At 25.3% G+C, this 20,466-nt stretch overlaps 1 protein-coding gene across 2 annotated transcripts; it reads right to left on the reverse strand.

The window, feature by feature from the left end:
• Positions 1–227: 227 nt before the first annotated feature.
• LOC132925768 (uncharacterized) lies at positions 228–19,609 on the reverse strand. 2 transcript variants are annotated; one of them, XM_060990134.1, is made up of 9 exons: positions 18,527–19,609; positions 17,230–17,375; positions 3,028–3,169; positions 2,339–2,511; positions 2,058–2,240; positions 1,721–1,944; positions 1,411–1,655; positions 1,198–1,342; positions 228–1,104 (listed from the first exon to the last, which is right to left on the reverse strand). In XM_060990134.1, the coding sequence occupies exons 1-9, from the start codon at positions 18,936–18,938 to the stop codon at positions 801–803; spliced, it is 1,974 nt and encodes a 657-aa protein (XP_060846117.1). In that variant the 5' UTR covers positions 18,939–19,609; the 3' UTR covers positions 228–800. The 2 variants fall into 2 exon arrangements, with proteins under 2 accessions (XP_060846117.1, XP_060846116.1); XM_060990133.1 differs by having other exon boundaries at positions 17,230–17,444.
• Between the last annotated feature and the right edge of the window lie 857 nt (positions 19,610–20,466).

The following is a 20,466-nucleotide window of genomic DNA, read 5'->3' on the forward strand; positions in this document are numbered from 1 at the left end:
AAGTTAAAATCACATACCTATCATTGAATCTCGCTTCCTGTGCTTTAAATCTTGAGAATCATAAAATGACTGAATATGAACTAACATCATAATAGTTCTATTATATTATAATTTGTAAATAACAACTTTGCATATAAATTATAATTATAATACCTCAGGACATTTAAGACTTTATTTTCTCTATTTTTGATTGTTTTAATTAAATACAAAAAATAAAAATAAAAATGTTCTAGTTCTTCAGACTGTGTTATACTTTTATTATTAAACCATAATTGATATTATACATGTCAGGTATACAGCCAGCCAAATATTTCAGAGAAGGCCGATTGCATAAATTGTTTTTAAAAAAATGTACATTACATGTATAATATTTAATCATAAGTTAATTATATAAAATGAAAAAAATATATATATAATAGGAAATATTGATAAAAAAATAATTAAAAAAAGTGCATATACATATTTTTAAATAATATAGTGCTTAATTAATAATGCTTACAGTTTTAGGACTTTCATTTAAGTTGTTCATTAGACTTAACATATAAAAAGAAAATAAAACATTAATGCTCTAAAATATTAAAATGAAATACATAAGGTATAAATTACCAACTTATAATAATATTTGTAAATCTTAACTTAATAAAAAAACATAAGTAATTCAAATAAAATAGTTATCTTCTATTTTTATATTGGCACATATTTTATAAGCATAATGCAATTTATCATTAAACAAATTGAGATTAAAGTTTATTTAGATACTTAACATAATAGAAAAAAGATAAAAAAAATAATCTACACTTTTATATTGCATGTAATGGGAACAATTTGGAATTTATGTTATTAGTTAAATCGTATGTAAAAATATTAGCGCCAATAAATCCACCATAACCTTTTGTCCCTTTAAAGTAAATTCCTAATCCAGAAAATGGTATACCTGGATATGGTGCTACTATCTGCATGTCAATAAAAGGTAATGTTGTTTGAGCAACATCACGGTCAATAGATGAATGTGTAAACGTAAGGTATTTGTTTGATGACATATCTGGTTCAGATGGAGTAGTTGATTTGGTTGGCAGATCTGAATTACTTATGTCAATATGGGTTCTGCAAGTGATTATTATAATGATTATTAAATATGATACATCATACATAATACAAATAGGGATATAATCATTGTAGTCAAAATAATTCACAAACCTTGGGTTTGCGGACAGTTCAGTGTTTTCATTTCCAACCCAATAACTTTTCAACTCGGGTTCAATAAGTTCACCGGTCATAAAATCAAAAGGTGTAACACGAACTTCAATATTAAGGTGAGATCCAATCTTTCTAAATTTTACTCCTATAACAATTAATACAATTTAAATTAATTAAGTATTATGATTAAATTACAAAATAAAAAGATTTTACCTGTAACAACTGTATTTTCAGGAGCAATTACATTATCAATATCAATAGTACGAGCTTCATATGTTAATGTATGATAGTCAACACCATCTTTTAATGTTTTATTCTTATAAGAAAAATCAGAACCCGGTACTTGAATCCATTGTCTGGAAGGTTCATGTATTGTTCCTCGAGGGCCAAGTACACCTTCTTGTGCTTGTAAATGGAACATTTGTTTAACTTTAATAAACCTTACACCTGTTATAACTCTAAAAACACAAAACAAATTACAAATATAAGAACAAAAACTCATTAATTAATGATTGAAGCTTACTTATTTTCTTTAATATTAGATAAGGAAGGTTTTAAACTGAAATATCTATCAGAAGCAGAATCGGATGAATCGCAAATGCAAAAACAATAAGAACAATGCCAAATCAAAAAATTCCACCAGCTGTCCACCATACTTGTTGTACCTTTGCATTCAACTGATGTATCACCCAAAACTTTACCTCTTTCATATGAAATATAATCATATCGCCTATTACTTCCAAATTTCTATAATGATTTATTTATATTAATTTTATTATTAATACATATCAAAGATATAAAGTACATTCAAGAAGCAACTTTAAATACTTCTAGTCATTATATTGTAAAAGTATACTTACAGATTGACAAATTCTCATATCGGAATCGAAATACTGACAATTTAATATACGTCCATTACAAACACGCTGTTTAGCACAAAATTGATCTCTAAAACATGATTTATGTTCTGCGACTTCATAGTATCCACAGTCTTTTGTGCAGCTCTGCTCAATGTTCATATCGGCTTCATTTTCTATGTAACCCTATTAATTGTATAATATGATTTACATGTTATTACAAATACATATAATTCATAATAATAGTAATTATTAGTTTATAAAATTAATTGTCTCTAGTATACCTGTAATAACTGTGTAACTTCTAAATAAGTTGAATCTTTAACATGTCTTATTGGGTCACATCTCCAGTAGATATTACTTGCAGAAATTATTGAAGATTTTAAAGCATCGAGTTGTCCAATGATTTTTTTCTCAAATTGTTCTAATTGCTTTTTTCTTTCAAATGTAAAATTTCCTGTACAATAATTAATTATAGAAATAGCATTTTTTAAATGATTTTTCACTAATGGAAATAATAAAAAATAAACACAGTAATTAATATTAAAGATAAGATATTAGGTACTCCAGTATTTATGTCTATGTCATTACAATATGTACGTTTATAATTCCAAAACATACGATTAATATTTTTTTTAAACAAAAATACCTAAAAATATTAAACTAAACTACATTTTTAATATCTGACAGCTCAGATATTTTTCTGTTCTTAAAAGAGCTTAGTATTTCTTAGAACTTTAACATTTAAAATGTTTAATAATACTTGCATCAAAGTTTTCCGATTATTAAACAATAATTACAATATTGGTTTCTTTCTAGTAAAATTAAAATTAAATTCAGTATATTAATCTTTTAGAATTAATTTAAAAGGAAATTTTTTAGAAAATGAATTTTTTGTGTAGAATTAACAAAGAATGAGTGCAGAAACTACTACATTTTAGTATAACATATAACACAAAATATATTATAATACCTTTTCCATACGTTTGCAGTAACATCCATGAATATTGCATAACAGAAAATCCTTTAAGTTGAGTAAGATGCAATGTTGTGTACATATTAAAAATCAACTGTTGTAATGATTGGTTTTTCTCACAAAGTGCATCACTATTTTCCTAAAATATAAAAGTACAAAATGATTTAATAATTACTTATTAGTTTTTCCAATCTTCAATGTAAATATTATTGACTATAATTTACACTAAATAGACAACAAATATAATAAAATTGTAAATTACAATTTTATAGTGTATTTACTAGTTATAATTGTTCTAATGATTATATTATTCAAATGAAAATTAAATTTTCAATATACTTTGTAGAAAAAAAACCCTAACTATTATACATGTCAAAATGTGGAATCTGATATTACACTTTAATATTTTTAATGCTTACTCCATTAATAATTTGATTAAAAAAAAATAATAATAATAAAAATTGTATAAATTTAAATAAATATTAAATTGTTTTTAGACATATTGATAGATACATACCTAAAAAATATTATTTTCTATAATTTTTGTAATGGATGATTTTAATCTAAGATAACTTAAAAAAAAAAAAATGATTTTACAAAAATATTCTTGTCTGTGTTGCGTGTGGGCCAGAAAGATAAAACAAACAGTACTCTGATATTCTCTTAACCATAGTTCTAATGTTAAAATATAGGCTATTGGCTTATTGTGGTCATTAGATAGGTATTTTTGATCAGAAAATTTATTGATGTCTTAATGCCAATTATTATTTAATACTGCATTAATATTATTAATTTTTAATTAAATAATAATTAATAATTTTTTTATAATATTTTAATATTTTAATATTCACATCATAACATAATGAAATACAAATATATATTATGATATACTCGTAGATATCAGTTTAATAAAATATTATCTATTCTATAACCGTTGGTACTACATTTGAACTATACAAATTAATTAAATTCCTTATACCATTAAAAGTATTTATATTACAATATTTAAACAAAGTGCCAAGTGGTATGACACAATCCAAAAAATATATTTGTTTTATATTAATAAATATACAATTGAGTCCTAATATGACACAATGTAATTTTTATCTGTAACTGAATTAGTCAATACTATTTTCTTTATCCTTAAACCTTATGCAAGCACGTATACAGGAGGTCCACTCCCCTCCCCCAAAAATTAATTGTTATGTAATTTATTTATAACGATCAACGATACGATAACTATAACAATGAATTGGTGACAATTTATATTTTACACTTACTAGGTAATAAAGATAAATAAATATGATAATGTATAATTCAGGAAAAATACGATTTAAAAAAAAAACCTTGGACACGATCTAAAAATTACTAAATTTCTATTGAACCACATAGCGACTAAAATTTTAAATGCATTGGTTAAACTGTTATCCTTGGCCAGCGCCCAGCTTCCCCGGAAAAATTAGTGGGTGCATTGTATAGGCATTAGATGCTGTGTTATATTTACCAATAATATAGTTGGTAAAGACACATTTAAAATTAATTATGTTCAACATAAAATAATACCTAACCTAACTATTACAATTAATTTTTGGACTATTTTTATTTATTTAAATTAATTCATGTACAAATAATAAAATATATGTAATATTAATTGACAATTTTTTTGAAGCCCCCACGAATTTTTTTTTTTTTGTAAGTGATTTACAGAGGCTGAAGAAGGGTATAACTTCAGAAGTTAAAAATATTACAAAATTATTTATAAACACATAAACATATTAAGTGGAAATCGATAATAACGACATCGACTATGTACTTATTACGTCGCCACTGGTAAAACGAATGAAAAATGTCAATCTGAATATTTTTCTACTACTTTATTTAAAATATAATATAGTTGTAGCGATCATGTTATATCTGATTTAACGATTATATTATCATTATAATATACATAGTTATAATTTATCCGTAATTATTATAGTTATTATTTTTTCGTGATCGCGTATTGCTCATAATGCCTATAATATATTATTATATTAATGTATCAGTTATAAGTTATAACTGTTATAAGATACAGGAGCGTGCTCAGAAAATTTATGTGGGGGAGAGGTTCAAGTAAAATTGAAGGAGCTTGATTTTTATCTAACTTAACCATTTGTTTTTTCTTTTTAATTAACGACAAATTCAATTTATGGATTTAAATGTTATATAGCTAATATATAGGGCTCGGAATTTGATGCATTGTTGCATTTTTTTTTTTTGAAACTTTTTAGACGATTTTCTCCTGGTCACAAATTTGTTTCATTAGCATGTGAATCTGAACAACTAATTTTTATTTTGTATTTTTTTGTAGTTTTTGGGTGTTTATTTACTTTTTAAGTCTTTTTTGACATTTTTAGGTCATTTTCCCAGATTTGTAGTCATTTTTACTGATTTCACATTAGTTCACTTCTTATAGTTTCTTTTCAACCATTATTCCGATAATTTACTTAAAACTTTAAAATTACCACATACTAAGATTAGTACCTATCCGATTTTATCTCACCGATTACAATCGTCGTTGTCCTGCTGTAGTGAATATTATTGTAAGTATATCTAAATTGTATTATTTTTTCGTAATATTTTCGAAAAGCCGAAAATTAAAACATCGGTAAGTGCTCGTCTACGTGTACTATGTTTGTAATTTTTTTTTTTAATTTTTAAGGAAATTTTTTTAATTTTTATGTCATATTTTGAGTAATTTGTAAGCTTTGATAAATGTTTATAGAATTTTATAGTAAAATTGAATAGAGTGCAATTTTTAAAAAAAATATATTTTTATTAATTTAAAACAAATATTTGTAATTTTTTTAGGTCATTTTTGAATGTTTTTAAGGTCATCAACTTCCGAACTGCCCTACTAATATACAATAATATGGTCTATACGACTATACGTCTGGTCTAACTGCCAGATAAGTAAGGAAGCTTGTAATATACTCGATATTGGAAGCATTTAACGATAAAATACGAATTGGGAAATTTTATGATAAAATAATTCGACAAGTACATTATAAAGATGCATTATTTCTTTTATAATAAAAAATAAAGCCATTTAGATCGTATAATAATTAGAAATACCAATAAGCTTCGTAATGTGATTCTACAAAATGTATTGATTGGTGGTAGTAAACAGTGACTTTAATAAGCAAAGGCAAAGAGCATTGGATATAAATAATTTAATATATTATGGCAAGTATACAGCCAGTAGCCATGCGCCCACGCAAATGATTTGATTTGAGAGTTTGAATTAGTTGAAACGCTATTAATTGTTAACGTCACTGGTTCGTGTAAGAACTTGGTACAAAATAATTATGTCACGCAAGCATAACATTCCAAGTGGAATGTATATAAACGTAGATAAAATGTATAATAAAGAAAATACATTTTATGTTGTATAGGTAAAGTAAATAATTAATAAAATGGAATAAATTATTAATTTGATTATTTCAACCAGTTTTCAACAGACTATGCTTTACAAACAAAAGTGATTTGTTGTATTAATACACAATAACTAACAAAGAAATTATTAACCTATCGATCATTAATAAGTCTACATAATTGTTTGTTGGTTTTTTACGATTATTAAGTTTTTAAGTGAGTTATGAGCATTTTTAATTTACGCTATGTTATAAACGCATAACTTGCTAAAAAAATTGAACTATCGTAAAAAACCAATATATAAACACAGATTATGTTCTTACCATCAAGTTTCATAATAGGCCGATTCACTCTAATTTTTAAACTGACTAGCTAAACATGATCTTGCTGAGCGTAAATTTGCTATGTTAAGTACTTGTAAGACAGAGACAACACATTCGGGTATGACGCCCTCCTAACAACTGTTTTTAAATAAAAAAAAGGACTGATAAAAAAGTTTTTAACTCCCTAATTTCATAAGAAAACTGAAGAACTACCTAGTCTAACATTAGATAAATATAGAATAATAGAATAAAAAACAATATATCCAAGTCTGGATGCTTTGTATATTCATGGACCATAGTTATTTTGTCATTAAACACTTCTATATAATAGGTAAGTAAAGATAATATTATTATCAGATTATCAATGACCAATTTTATTAAAGACAACAGAGTACAGACCTATTATTAATTCATTGATATCATTATTTACTGTTGTTCTAAATCAAATATAATTAAAATTCTTCATAATTTAATTTATATATCATTTAATTATCCATCTAATTTTAACTGTGTCTGTACATACATTAACATTAGGTACTATATGTTTATATAGATGCTGTTTTACATATACATATTAATCTGTTTCTTAAGAGGACGTAGAACCCACCACATATGTTGTCTCCGTCTTACACACATGCGACATAGCAAACATTTTAAAATTATCATAACTTAAATTTCAATAAAAGGCTACGTGGGACCCAGGATAATTATCTTACCTTTAAATTTTATAATAAGTTAGTTCACTGTAATATCAAAACTAACAGCACAATATTGAAACTGGTGAACAAAGATTTGCCATGTCTCACGTGTGTAAGATGGAGACAACACATGCGGGTACTACATCCTCTTAATAGGTCTATGCTATTTTATTACTTAGTTGTTATTATTATCAATATTTCCAAATCTAATGATATATTTATTATTTATTATTTATAATATTATTTAGATGATGTAAGTTTAAAATTGTATTTTGATAGCTGAACTGTATTTTTATCTAAATATAAGCTAATAAAAAAAGACATTAGTGTAACGTTATATTGTATATTTGTATTGAATGTTATAACTTCTAACTTATAAGTTATAAGTTATAACCTTTTAAAAATTAAATTCAGATCCTATTAAAAACAGATTATTTTTTGTAATTTGATAAAATTAAAATTATGTTATGTGGCTTAATAATTTAAAATAAAATATCACAGTTATTATACACTCAATACCGTAATGATAACAATTAATAAAACATAACAACTAAAATTAATGTAGCAAAATATTAATTTTAAATGGAGAGATAAATAATATTAAATTTAAATTATAATAATTTATATTTATTTTGTAATCAATACTAACCCCTTATGGTTTATAGGATATTATAATCTCATAAAATAGTGACATATTTAAATTATTTAAACTCAATAAAGATTTTTGTAAAAATAAATTAAAATTCTTCATACAACTAAATTATTATAAGCATAATTATTGGTATAAATTATTTAGTTTATCATGTATAAAAACTAGAACAAGAACTTACAGTTTTGATTTCTTCTAATTTTGTTAAAAATTAAGTATAAGTAAGTATTTACTAAATTAATTCATTTTCAATAAGTGATCTCTGAAGATAGTAATTTATATCTATAATGTTAAGAAAAAATGTAATAATATATAAATACATAAACATAAAACATACATTTATTGAAAATATTAGAACTATTGCTACCATCATTTAAATTATATTGTTATGTACACAAAACATTTTTCAAACATCCTGTAGGGCACTGTATTTTTTGTTGACACTTATAATTTGATATCTGTGAATAATATCACAATATCATATTTTATAAACGTTTCATTTTGTATTCTTTTTACTACTAAACATTATAAAGGTATTGCGTACTATTACGTAACTGCATTGATAAATTGTTTTCATAATAGAAAATAAAAATTAACTCTTGTGGCAGTGGATCGTAGTTATTATTTATTATTTATAATAAAGAGCTAAATTAAAAGAATATTAATGAAACTCGAGAACAACATAACATATTTATTACATTTTAATAAATATTATTGATAACTAAAAATATATAAAATAAATGTAATACTATATTGGATGTATATGGCCACATGAGACAGTAAAATAAGCTATAAAATATAAATAATTTGTATATACTTATTATTTAATAATAAGAGAAATTATTCATTTTTTTATGATTAAATATTTCTCTAATAAAACTTTGTGAAATAAAATTACAAAAATAATGCATGTAAAAGGATCTTGTAAAACAGAACATACCCCCTTTCTTATTACAATAATTTTACTAAAAATATATAACTAGTTAGGGGGTTCTGAAAATATTAAAGGAAATTTTAAAACAGCTCAGTTTCTCTACTCCTTCCCACATTTCAAACACTGTCCCAAATATATCATTTTCAGTAATCCATAGCGAGTTTTTTTTTATAAATTTTAAAAGTGTACACGTTAGTCTAATCTTATGAGTATGTTTATTATTTTTTTTGTTTATTCTAAATTTAATTATTTTATCACACTCTTCTAAAAAATGATCTTATTAGTTCCATTATATGCATGAGTAGGTACATTATATTTATCACAAATATTTAATTTTTATTATCATGGAATTCAGAATATTTAAATACATTATACTATACAATGTATTAAACGTATACGTATTTTATTTCTGGAAATTATAAACAATGAACATTTTTATAAATTATACACATTTCACAATACCATTCATTTTCAACAACAACTGCATATTGCTTATATAAAAAGATTACAGTGCAATTGTTTATAGGTACTGTGAAACACGTGATGACTATATATGTAATATTATGTATATTGATTAAAATGTGGAGATTGATTAAATTAAAAAAAGGAATACATAGGATGTTATTAATATATTTACAATCTAAGCAAAACATTATTATTTAACAATAACTTATTTACTTGTTTTGTATACAATTTATAAAAACTATTTGTATCCAAAAAAAAGTTAATACAATTTAAATAATTTGCACATTGTATATTTTTGTACCTATAACATAGATGTATTTTGAATGTTTAAGCTCCAAATACACAATTTATTCCATTTATTATGTTGTGTATGATTGGAGAATGAAGATGATAGTGATTCTATAACATTTGTTATACATTTTTTGTAATATATTATTCTAACTAATTAATTGAAACCATTTAACAATCACGAGTCTTTTTCTAAACATATATTATACATGTTTTAAAATATGAAATTGCCAATTAAATGTTGTTGGTTTTTAAGAAATTTTTTCTTATCTGAATATTAGCATTATCATCAAAAATGTATAACATTTTTTTTATCAAATTCTTAAACTATACATTTCAAAAACTAATACAACTAATTTTACCTAAATATTTTGTTGCCCCAGTCACATGTCTTTGTGTACCTCTCTAAGTATAGTCCAGAATTATAATAATCTATAATTTATGGATATAAAAAGGTTTAAAGACTATAGCTATATAAATACATCTGTCACTGTATATAATAAATAATTAATAATTATTCCATAAAAATAATTAGTCTGTACTTTTCTATTTATTGATTATTAATGTTATAGGTTAACCAATTACATGATAACCAAAAAATATGTTAACAATTTACATGAAGACTTCATTATGAAGTTTTATAATAATTCATAATATAAATATTACAAAATTTACGCCGCAGGTAATATACATAACACAATGAAAAAAATGTATTATTTTTATCTTTAAGGAAATATTGATAAATTTAAAATGGACATGGGATATCATTGGAGAGATATAGACTAGCTGTCATTTTATAATACGTGTAAAATCAACCACTTTGTAGCAATGATTCATTCATTTCAAAATTATGATATCAAATTTTTTATAAATCTATTTGACATGTATTTACTTGGAACTAGAAATACGATAACAAATTTTATTTTTCAGTACTTAAAAATATAATGAGTAATTTTAGTCATAACACATGACTTAATGGGTGTTATAGTATTTACTATGAAGTATTGAAAAAAAAAAATATATTGCATTTCTGGTACCACCATTTTATCAGCACAAAAATAAAAATAGGTAAAACAATAAAGCATATAATATAATTTTAAAATAGATAAATAATTGTGTGATGCGAACATCTTACAATTTTTAATGTCTACATACATAATAAGATAGGCGATTAGGTATCCAATAAGGTAATGTGTAGTGTGTTTTTTTTTTCAATTTCCCATAAGTCATTGAAAAATATGGATGTTCTAAAGTTGTAGAAACGTTTTTCTAACACAATTAATTTTAGAACTAAAGTAATTTCAAACTGAAAAATTATTTTGTGTCTAGTGTATTTCATTGAAATATCTGTATCATGAAAAATTGGTTGGAAAAATATACAAATAATAAAAGCTTTTAATCCTAATTTAAAATAATTATATTGTTATTCTTGAAATGTATATCTTGAAAAATATTTAAAAATTAAAATCATTATATAGTGCAGTAGTTTTCAACCTTTTTAATATAAGCTGAGAAAATGCTTTATAACATTGTTTATATAGTTTTTATAGACTATAAATTTTTATATAAATTATTTACAATGATATTTAAATATAAGGTATTGACAAGTAGGTTAGAAATTCTACTGAAGCATGGTCATAAAATAAAATGTAATTATATAAAATTATATTTTTATGTATTTGACATTTGTTGTCATATTTGAGTATTTAACAATGATTTCGATATTATACATTTGTAAGATGAAGACAACACATCCGGGTGAGACATCCTGCAGTTAACACCACCAACACGACATAAAATAATTTAATATTACTATAAACTATTATGATTACATAGGTATTACTGTATTATGTACCTATTTCCGTATTAGTCGTTTGACCGTGAATTAATTTTAATCTACACGCGTAATACAAAATACTCGTAATATATATTCATAAGAATACTACTTTACTAGTTTTGTGGTTTTGTCTGTTATTTGTAAAATAGTTAATAAATAACAAACATATTAACAACACGAAACATAATTTTTAAGTGCACATATAGCTTTCTCAATTACCCAAAAAATGCCTTAATGCTAATTTTTTTTAGAGCCTTGCTATAATATTATAATTTATAATCATAAAAACAATCTGCCTAGTGCCTAAATATCTATGATAAAATAATTAAATCCAATCGCATCATTTATATGTATAAGCCGACGACAAAAACTTTACCAATTTAAAGATAAAAAATAGTCAAAGTATTAACCGATTAATTTGGACTGCATTGAAAGTTAAAGAGAAATATTTATAGCAACTACATAAATGCCATATGGACTATGGTGGTTTATATTATAGAAAATATCTCGTACAATTTAGGATTTTTTGATATTTCATTGGTCACTCGTCGTAATAGAAGCTCTACTAGCTTTAGCCTCTAATGCTTTAAATAAAGGTTATAAATGTTTGGTAAAATAGTATTTTAATAACATAATAATGATACTGATTAATGATTATTGTTTTTACTTATTGATAATTATTAATGTTTAAATGCATATTATATGTGGATTAATTTGGTAAAATTTACTCGGAACTCGCTGTCAAGTTAAACAGCACCGCTGCGACCAATTAATGTACAATGCAATAGGACAAGTCATCAAATTTTGAACACTCGCTGGTCGCTGCTTACCCCTGTTTACAATAAATTTACTTTTGTCGTTAATCGCTGCCTCGCTGGTTATTTTACTCCCTGGCAAGTGAAATCCTATTGTGTAATCGACATGGCTAACAAAATTGTTTGGTGTGCTAGACACTAGTGACTAGTGCTTAGTTCGGCGTTTCTCAATCTTTATATTATAATAAAACACTATTAAAATGTTTTATATTTTGCAACACAATAAAAAAATAAAAATAATAGGCAATATTTAATTTTAATTGGTAATGTACAAATAAAAATAACAAAGAAAAAATATAACATAAAAAATAATATGCCGAAAACAGATTACTAGTTTTTATTATCATACAAATTATATCAATACTTATTAATTTTTGTAAATTGTGTCAGAAGTGTTTGGACATTTTGTGCCATTATACTAGGTGATACATTAGAATTTATTCGGCGATACACCAGTGTATCGTGGCTCACTCAGTTCACTGAATGAGAAACACTATCTTAGTTACTAGCAGTAGACAGGGCCTGATTTAGGCATTTTGTGGCATAAGGCAAAACAGTGGCGTAGTTAAGGGGGGGTGTAAGGGGTTTCCTCCCCCCCCCATCATCAAAACAAAATATTTTTTTTATATTGGTTATAATTTTAAATAATAGTTATACTAAATAATACTAGTGTATAAATTAACATGTATATTATTATTATTACTATTTATAATAATATAGTTGTAGAAATTATCCGAGTGTTTACACATCTATTTTAAGAAAACCAATTATAAAATCGACGAAAACAGCGATAACGGCCTCCGACGTTCAGCACGCCGACGCTGGTCGATAATATTATATACGATATTACGATCTGTCGACATAATATTTCATTTGATTGTTATAATTTAAAACTTTGAAACATTAGTTTTTTTAAATTCAAAATTTTTTAAAATTAATTTAATTAAACAAAAATATGAATGAAATTTTAAATTTTTAGAAAAGATTAAATGGATTAGCAATGCTGTCCATTCATCGTTCAATATCAGTAGATGCAAAGGAAGTGTTGGACGAATTATCTACAGACAAACGACGGGTGGATTTTATTTTATGAATTTCTTATTATAATAAACTAATATAACACTATAAAAACTTTTTATAACTAAAACCAATTTGAAACAAAATAAAAATGACGTTTAGTTTAACTAATAACTTGTAAATTTGATCATATATATATTTTAAAACCCCCCCCCCCCCAGAAAAAAATCGTATCTACGCCGCTGAGGCAAAATAAAAAATGTGGCCCCTTATTGTCAACAGTAGCATATATAGCCATATATAGCCCCTCACCACAAATGAGTTGTATATAACAAAATAATAATTTATTATAATTTACTTATACATTTTCACAAACATAATTATAATGTTATATATTTGTTTATCTCTACAGGCTACAAATTTCTTGTACCTATTATTTTAATTTACATTTTACGCTAATAAGGATTAATTATTTTATTTTTTTTTTTTGAAATATTATGTTTCTTATATTTATTTTATATGATAAAAGAAGTACTCTAAAAAAAAAAATAAGGTTCATAAAAATCCTAGGCCCTCTAATAACGGAGGCCATAGGCAGTTTCCTATGCTGCCCAATAGTAAATAAGGCCCTGGCAGTAGATGGGACTCACACGAGTCACGATTGAGTTTAATATCTTATTTCTTAAGTGTAATCAAAGTAGCCGCTCACTGACAAGCAACGAGTAAATTCGCTCAATTTAGTCCACCCTTAACAGGCAATATATTGTATAATATACAATATATTTATAATAATAAGAATAAAAACTTATTAATAATGCTCAGTTGTGGTAACTATTAGTAAGTTGAAAGGAACCAAGAATCGTTTTCGGCCATTTTGTAAGAAAACTATTTTAGGTATACCAATGTAAAATGTATTAAATATAATCGCGTAGAAATTCCCATTTTCTGTAATTTTTTAAAAAAAATTTCCAAGTATTTTAAAAAGTAACCATTTTCTATTTTTGTCCGCCCAAACTTCACAGTCGTAAATTTAATTTGCTATCGGAAACTACTCTTTTAGTTGATGATTAAAGTTTGAAATTTGTAATGCTCCAAAAGTTTTAGACGTCAAAACACCACAAACAAATCATTATACAACCAATATTCATCACTGATGAGAATCAAATAATATGTTGGTGATGTAAACTTTATTTTAATTATCGGCTATGGTCTGTTGTTTTATTTTTGAATTTGCTATAATTATATTATTATTAGTGATGAGTGATAGCAATGAACAAATTATGCCATTATTAAATTTTTCTACAAATTATAATTAACATATTACAAAATAAATTATCATAGGAAATAGGAATAGTAAAATTCTATCACACCGCTCACACCATATGATAAGGTATATAAGGAATTCCCAAAAATAACCAAACCCTTCGGCCTTCACTACTACAGTTCACTTCACTTACTATAGTTGCGTGCAAACATTTCATCCCATGCTACAGACGTACTAGGTATTACGTTCCTTTATTTTTTGATTAATAAACCAAAGTTATCCGCTTGGTCTTGATAGTTAAAAATATAGAAAAAATAATTAATTTAACGGTAAAAAGGTAAATAAGTGAGTATTGCTCTGCTGTTTATTTAGTGTTGAGTACTTGAGTGGGTAACTTTAATGGATGTATTAAATTTGAATTCAATGATATATCATTGTAATTTGTACTCGAAAAACGATTCTGAGCGAATAAGGTATGTCAGCCATAGCTTATATCCATTGGCGCAACTAGCTTTAAAATATTAGGAGGGGGCTGCAGGCCCACAAATAAATACCTAATTTAATTTACTTACTTACATGCTTTACAAAAAACTAGGAAGATCATCTGGATTATTTTCATATCAATAGTAACAACTTACTGTACAAATATGGATTTTTTTTGGTATATCAAAAATACTAAATAAGTTTTTTGTCCATTTTTAATCAACAAAATAAAACTAAAATATTGGATGGTGACCACCGCAATGCCGATGGTCGATGGATGACGCATGCCCGTATAATATTTATTACTTTATTAGATAAAAATATTTTTATTAAATTACATGTATATTGTAAAATAAACTTTAATATTTTATACTTATACAATTTACTATTGAATAATTCTGTTATAATAATTATCTACGTCATATTGCATAGGATGTATCTCACATTCTTACTATTTTATGCTTAAATTATTATTTAATCTTAAATAAACAAAAAAAATTGCGAGGACTAAAACCCCCCTAGTTGCGCTAATGCTTATATCACTAAGTATATTAAATTATATGTTTTTTGATAAAGTTATTAAAGTAATTTATTTCACTATTAATATAACAGTAGGTTGATATACCTTATTGTTAATACTATAAAATAGCGTGAAAAGGTTCATATTATAATTAGATGATATTTTAAAATTAATTAATATATTTTAAAAATGCCATTGCTTATAGTAAAATGTATTATATACGTAAATTATAATAAACGTATATTATATTCATAATATTTTGAAAATTATAATATAAACACTCGGTAAAAGTTTTAAGTTCAACTAGTTCAAGTTTACATGATTATTTGTTTTTGAATTATAATAAAATAAAGAAATCAATTTTGTCAAAAACTAGTTTAGCGTAAAAACTCCGGTTTTCTTTAATTTTTTTTTTAGTTTTTCTAAATAGTTAAAAAAGTACAGAGAATTTTTTACTTTTAACCTCATAAAGGACTAACTAGATCTAATTTACCACCAGAAACCACCTCTAAAGTAAAAAATCTAAATTTTTATCGTCAATTTTTCGCGTACACACACGCACCAAAAAAATACACTTCATTATAAATTTAATACATTCATCGTTGGCTCAAAATCTAAAAACAAAAATGTTTCCGTGTTTATATCGGAAAGAATAATATATAGGTATTTTAAATTATCATTATTAAAAAGTGATTACCAACGAGACGTGGTGGCACTGGTGACTACCACCAGGCACTGCGCCTTTACTAGGCAATTTGTTAATTTTTGTTGTATACATTTAAAACTTAAAATACAAGTCAATATAATTTTTTTTTTAACTTCATAAATGGAACTAAATTTGTTGTTTTTTCTTCAAAATAATACTATACAAATAACTAAACCATCATTCAATTGTGTTAAATAAATAAAATAATACCTATATAAAATAATATTATATTTTCAAATATTTTTAGTAAAAATGTTTGCATGAATTAAATGTTTAAGGTATATTTTCAAGTAATAAATCTACAATGGTTGTATATAACCATTTTTACAATAAAAAAAACTAAAAAAACTACAACAAGCAGACATTTTGAAACAATTGGTACCAAACTATACAATAAAATACCATCTTATATAACAAACCTCCTAATAAACTTATTTAAAAGGAGCATTCTACAGTGGCTATTGGATTCTCCTTGCGAATTAAATTTGTAATAATATTTCTGTTCTTATTTTCAATTGTTTAACTATTATAAGTTACCGAACTCAAATTGTATACACCTTAAATCTTCATACGCTTATTTTTTTTTAACTATATACTTGTAATTTATATGTAATTATTATATTTTTGAGCTCCTGAGCCCCCACACAAGTCATCTCAGTGGGGCCCAGTATTCATATGTATATGAAATTAAATTAAATTAAATAAATAAATATAATTATTATAGCTAAATTGTATATATAAAACAAATCCTATTAAAAATAATTAACAAAATTATTCATTACTTACCATAGTGTGTTTTAAAATATTGAAAATACCGCCATGTGTATGAAATTTAAATCCTTCCCAATCCGCAACAATGAAAGAGTGAATTTTAGCCAATTGCTTATGAGGAGATCCCGAAGAGTATGTCAACATTGCATCCGCAAATTTTTCTAATGTATAAGATGTATATGTAGGATTTACACTTTTTTCATTCTTACCATTTTCTTCAAATTTATACTCTAAATAAACATAATATAAAAACACAGTAAACTGAAGAAGGCTGAACCTGAATAACATTTATAAATGTAATTGTTGTTGTTTTTTAAAATTGAATCATAAAAAAATACCGTCATTACTATTACAAGTAATTCTGATATTAAAAGGTACAAAAACAAAATACTTAAAAGGGTACCAGTACCACTACCTATATAAGAAGTAATAAACAGATTAAAAAATAACTATGCAAGTCTCCTACAAACATTAAAAATTTCAATGACAAGTAAATTTAATAAGGTACTTAATTAATTTTATAAATATTATTATAATGGGACTTTGCTCCATGCTCGTTCCATTCATCAACCCCTTTTAATGTTTTATCTAAAATGTTTTATATATTTTAATGTTATTCTACTTTTTTTTGTTTTGTAATTATTATTTTTTTTACTTATTGGTTATTGTTACAATTATAAAACATGGGTAAACAAAAAAAAAATTCAAAACTTATTATATTATAATAGAGTAATAGGATTGTAGTTTATATATTAACCATAGATAATAATACAGATTAACATTTTAATATATATTCAAAATATTCAAATAAGGTATCTATATTGAAATATTTAAATCAACTAAATTCCATCTGAGGTGACATTTTAATAGCATAATTTACCATTTACCCAATAATTATTGTTTGTACTATTTGAAATTTACAATTTCAAATCAATTATACATTTATAGGTACTTATATTAGCTGCGTTTCCAATGTTATTTTATAAGCATATTCATACGAATTTATCAATAGAAAAATATTATTAATTTATTACATAAATTTGATTTAAAAATATGAATTAATATTATTACTGAATACCAACTATCAAGACCATTTTAATTAAACTCTATAGGTACTAGAACCAATAAGACATCTCTCGCTAGGTATGCACTTTATGAAGTTATATAAAAAAAATACAAACCTAAAATAGGTTTATAAAACATCTTACATTACTGTTGTGCTTTTATATTATGTATAAGAACATTTAAATTTTTATCTAGAAACCTTATTATCAGAACTGTTATTACATGCAATAATATAAGCAATACATACCTTCCATAGTCATAAAATCATTTTCAATTGATCTGACAGACTCCAAGAGTTCATTAATTTGCATGCCATTCAAAACAGCATCAGGCAAGGATTGTAGCTTTTTAAGACTAACCAACATCATAGTCCTTATGTCATTTGTTTCTTTTTGGGTGACTTGCACAAGCTGAGTTATTTGTCCAAAGTAGGATAAAATCTTTCGTTCTTTTTTTTTTGTGTACCACACGAGTGGAGTATTTTCACTACCTAAACGTTCTTCCACCTTGTCAGCAACCTCCCATGATTTGCTGACGAAATCAAACACTTTGGTAGTCAACTCAAAGACGTCGTCAATGTCATCAAAGGACACAGTACTATACACATTGCTGGTCGTAATCGATAGCATCGCGCATATCAAAAGGTATTTGAAATCCATGTCTGCGTTTGGAGCGTGTACAGTATTTTCTGGATAATGGTAAAGTCAAATTCAATACATTAGCTCCCGAAAGAGCACACGCGCGACTGAACAGGCGAACAGTGAACACTCAACACATTCAAGGAACAGAAAAACGTTAGTACTTAGTAATCACTAATCATGATAATATTACTCGAATCAGCAAAAATACGATGGGAAAGGATTTTGTGTTTATAATTTATAATTATTCTTTTTACGTCAGTCAAACAAACGTCTTTGTCAGAAATAATTTACAACAGAATGAATAACCGTCGACAGTCTACACTCGACACAATACGCGTCTCACAAGGTCGCAGGGAGGGGATGCGAAAAAATGAATACGGACAATTTTTTTTCAAAGGAGACACACGTTTCTCCGCTCCACTTATTAATGAGGAATGACACATGCACACACTATATTGAACGACACTGTCGACACTACTGAGTACTGACGGGTGAGTGGTGACGACTGACCAGTGACGACCGCACAACAGTCGACAGCGACAGAACGCCGCAAAAATGAACTATAAATATACTCTATAATATATTTTGTCTATTATAGTGAATGCTTAAAAATAATTGCAACTTATTTACTAGTAGCCATTGGCCACTAGCTAATGCTACGCACAATGTGCACACCAGTCACCAGTGTATTTAATAAATAATATTATCAGACTGATAGTATTGTTCTGTGCTGATAGTCTTAAACATTGTATTCTCATACCATAAATTACATTATTATTATCTTATCGTCTGTGCTATCATAACTAAGGTTGTTATCATTATAAAGTTAATTTCTTGCAAAATATTCTTGCATAATATTATAGTATATTTTATACTTATCTTATGAATTTTAATATGTCTGTCGTGTCTATGTAGCTACTAGCTTGATCCGAACATGACCTGCTCGATATACTATCGCAATTATATTATTATAATAATTAATTATTATACGTTTATTATAGACGTACACAATAAATCAATAGGTACCTACTTAATATAATATGGTTGAATGGTTCTTATTTGGACTCTCCTAAGAACAGTAAGAACCAAAATAAATTGGACAAGGAAACAAATCTGCCTTTGAAAACTTGGTTATTAGGTGCTAAATGTCGTCTTGGATTTAGTTTATACCTAAATATACTATTGAAAAGTTCTTATTATTTTTACATTAAAAATGTTTTATTTTATATTTCTTAATTATTCTTGCATAAATCTTTGTAAGACACTCCGCTATGGGTTTTATTTAAGGGGTAATAATTGAGCAATTTTTTAATTTTGTTGTCGCTGAGTAAATTTAACGAATGTCACTCTCGTACGCACATGTCGATATCTCGATTCTCGGTAATAATAAATAAAATCTACTATACGATTTTTACGGCAACTTATATAGTTATTATTTTAACAAAATTATTTGAATGATTTTAATTCTGACAAAAAGATCTGGATTCAACAAAAAAATGTATATACCTATAGATTGTTCTGAAATTTAATTAAATTTTTTTAATGT

This window comes from Rhopalosiphum padi, chromosome 3 (genome assembly GCF_020882245.1).
Source record: "Rhopalosiphum padi isolate XX-2018 chromosome 3, ASM2088224v1, whole genome shotgun sequence".
Taxonomy (NCBI): Eukaryota; Metazoa; Arthropoda; class Insecta; order Hemiptera; family Aphididae; genus Rhopalosiphum; species Rhopalosiphum padi.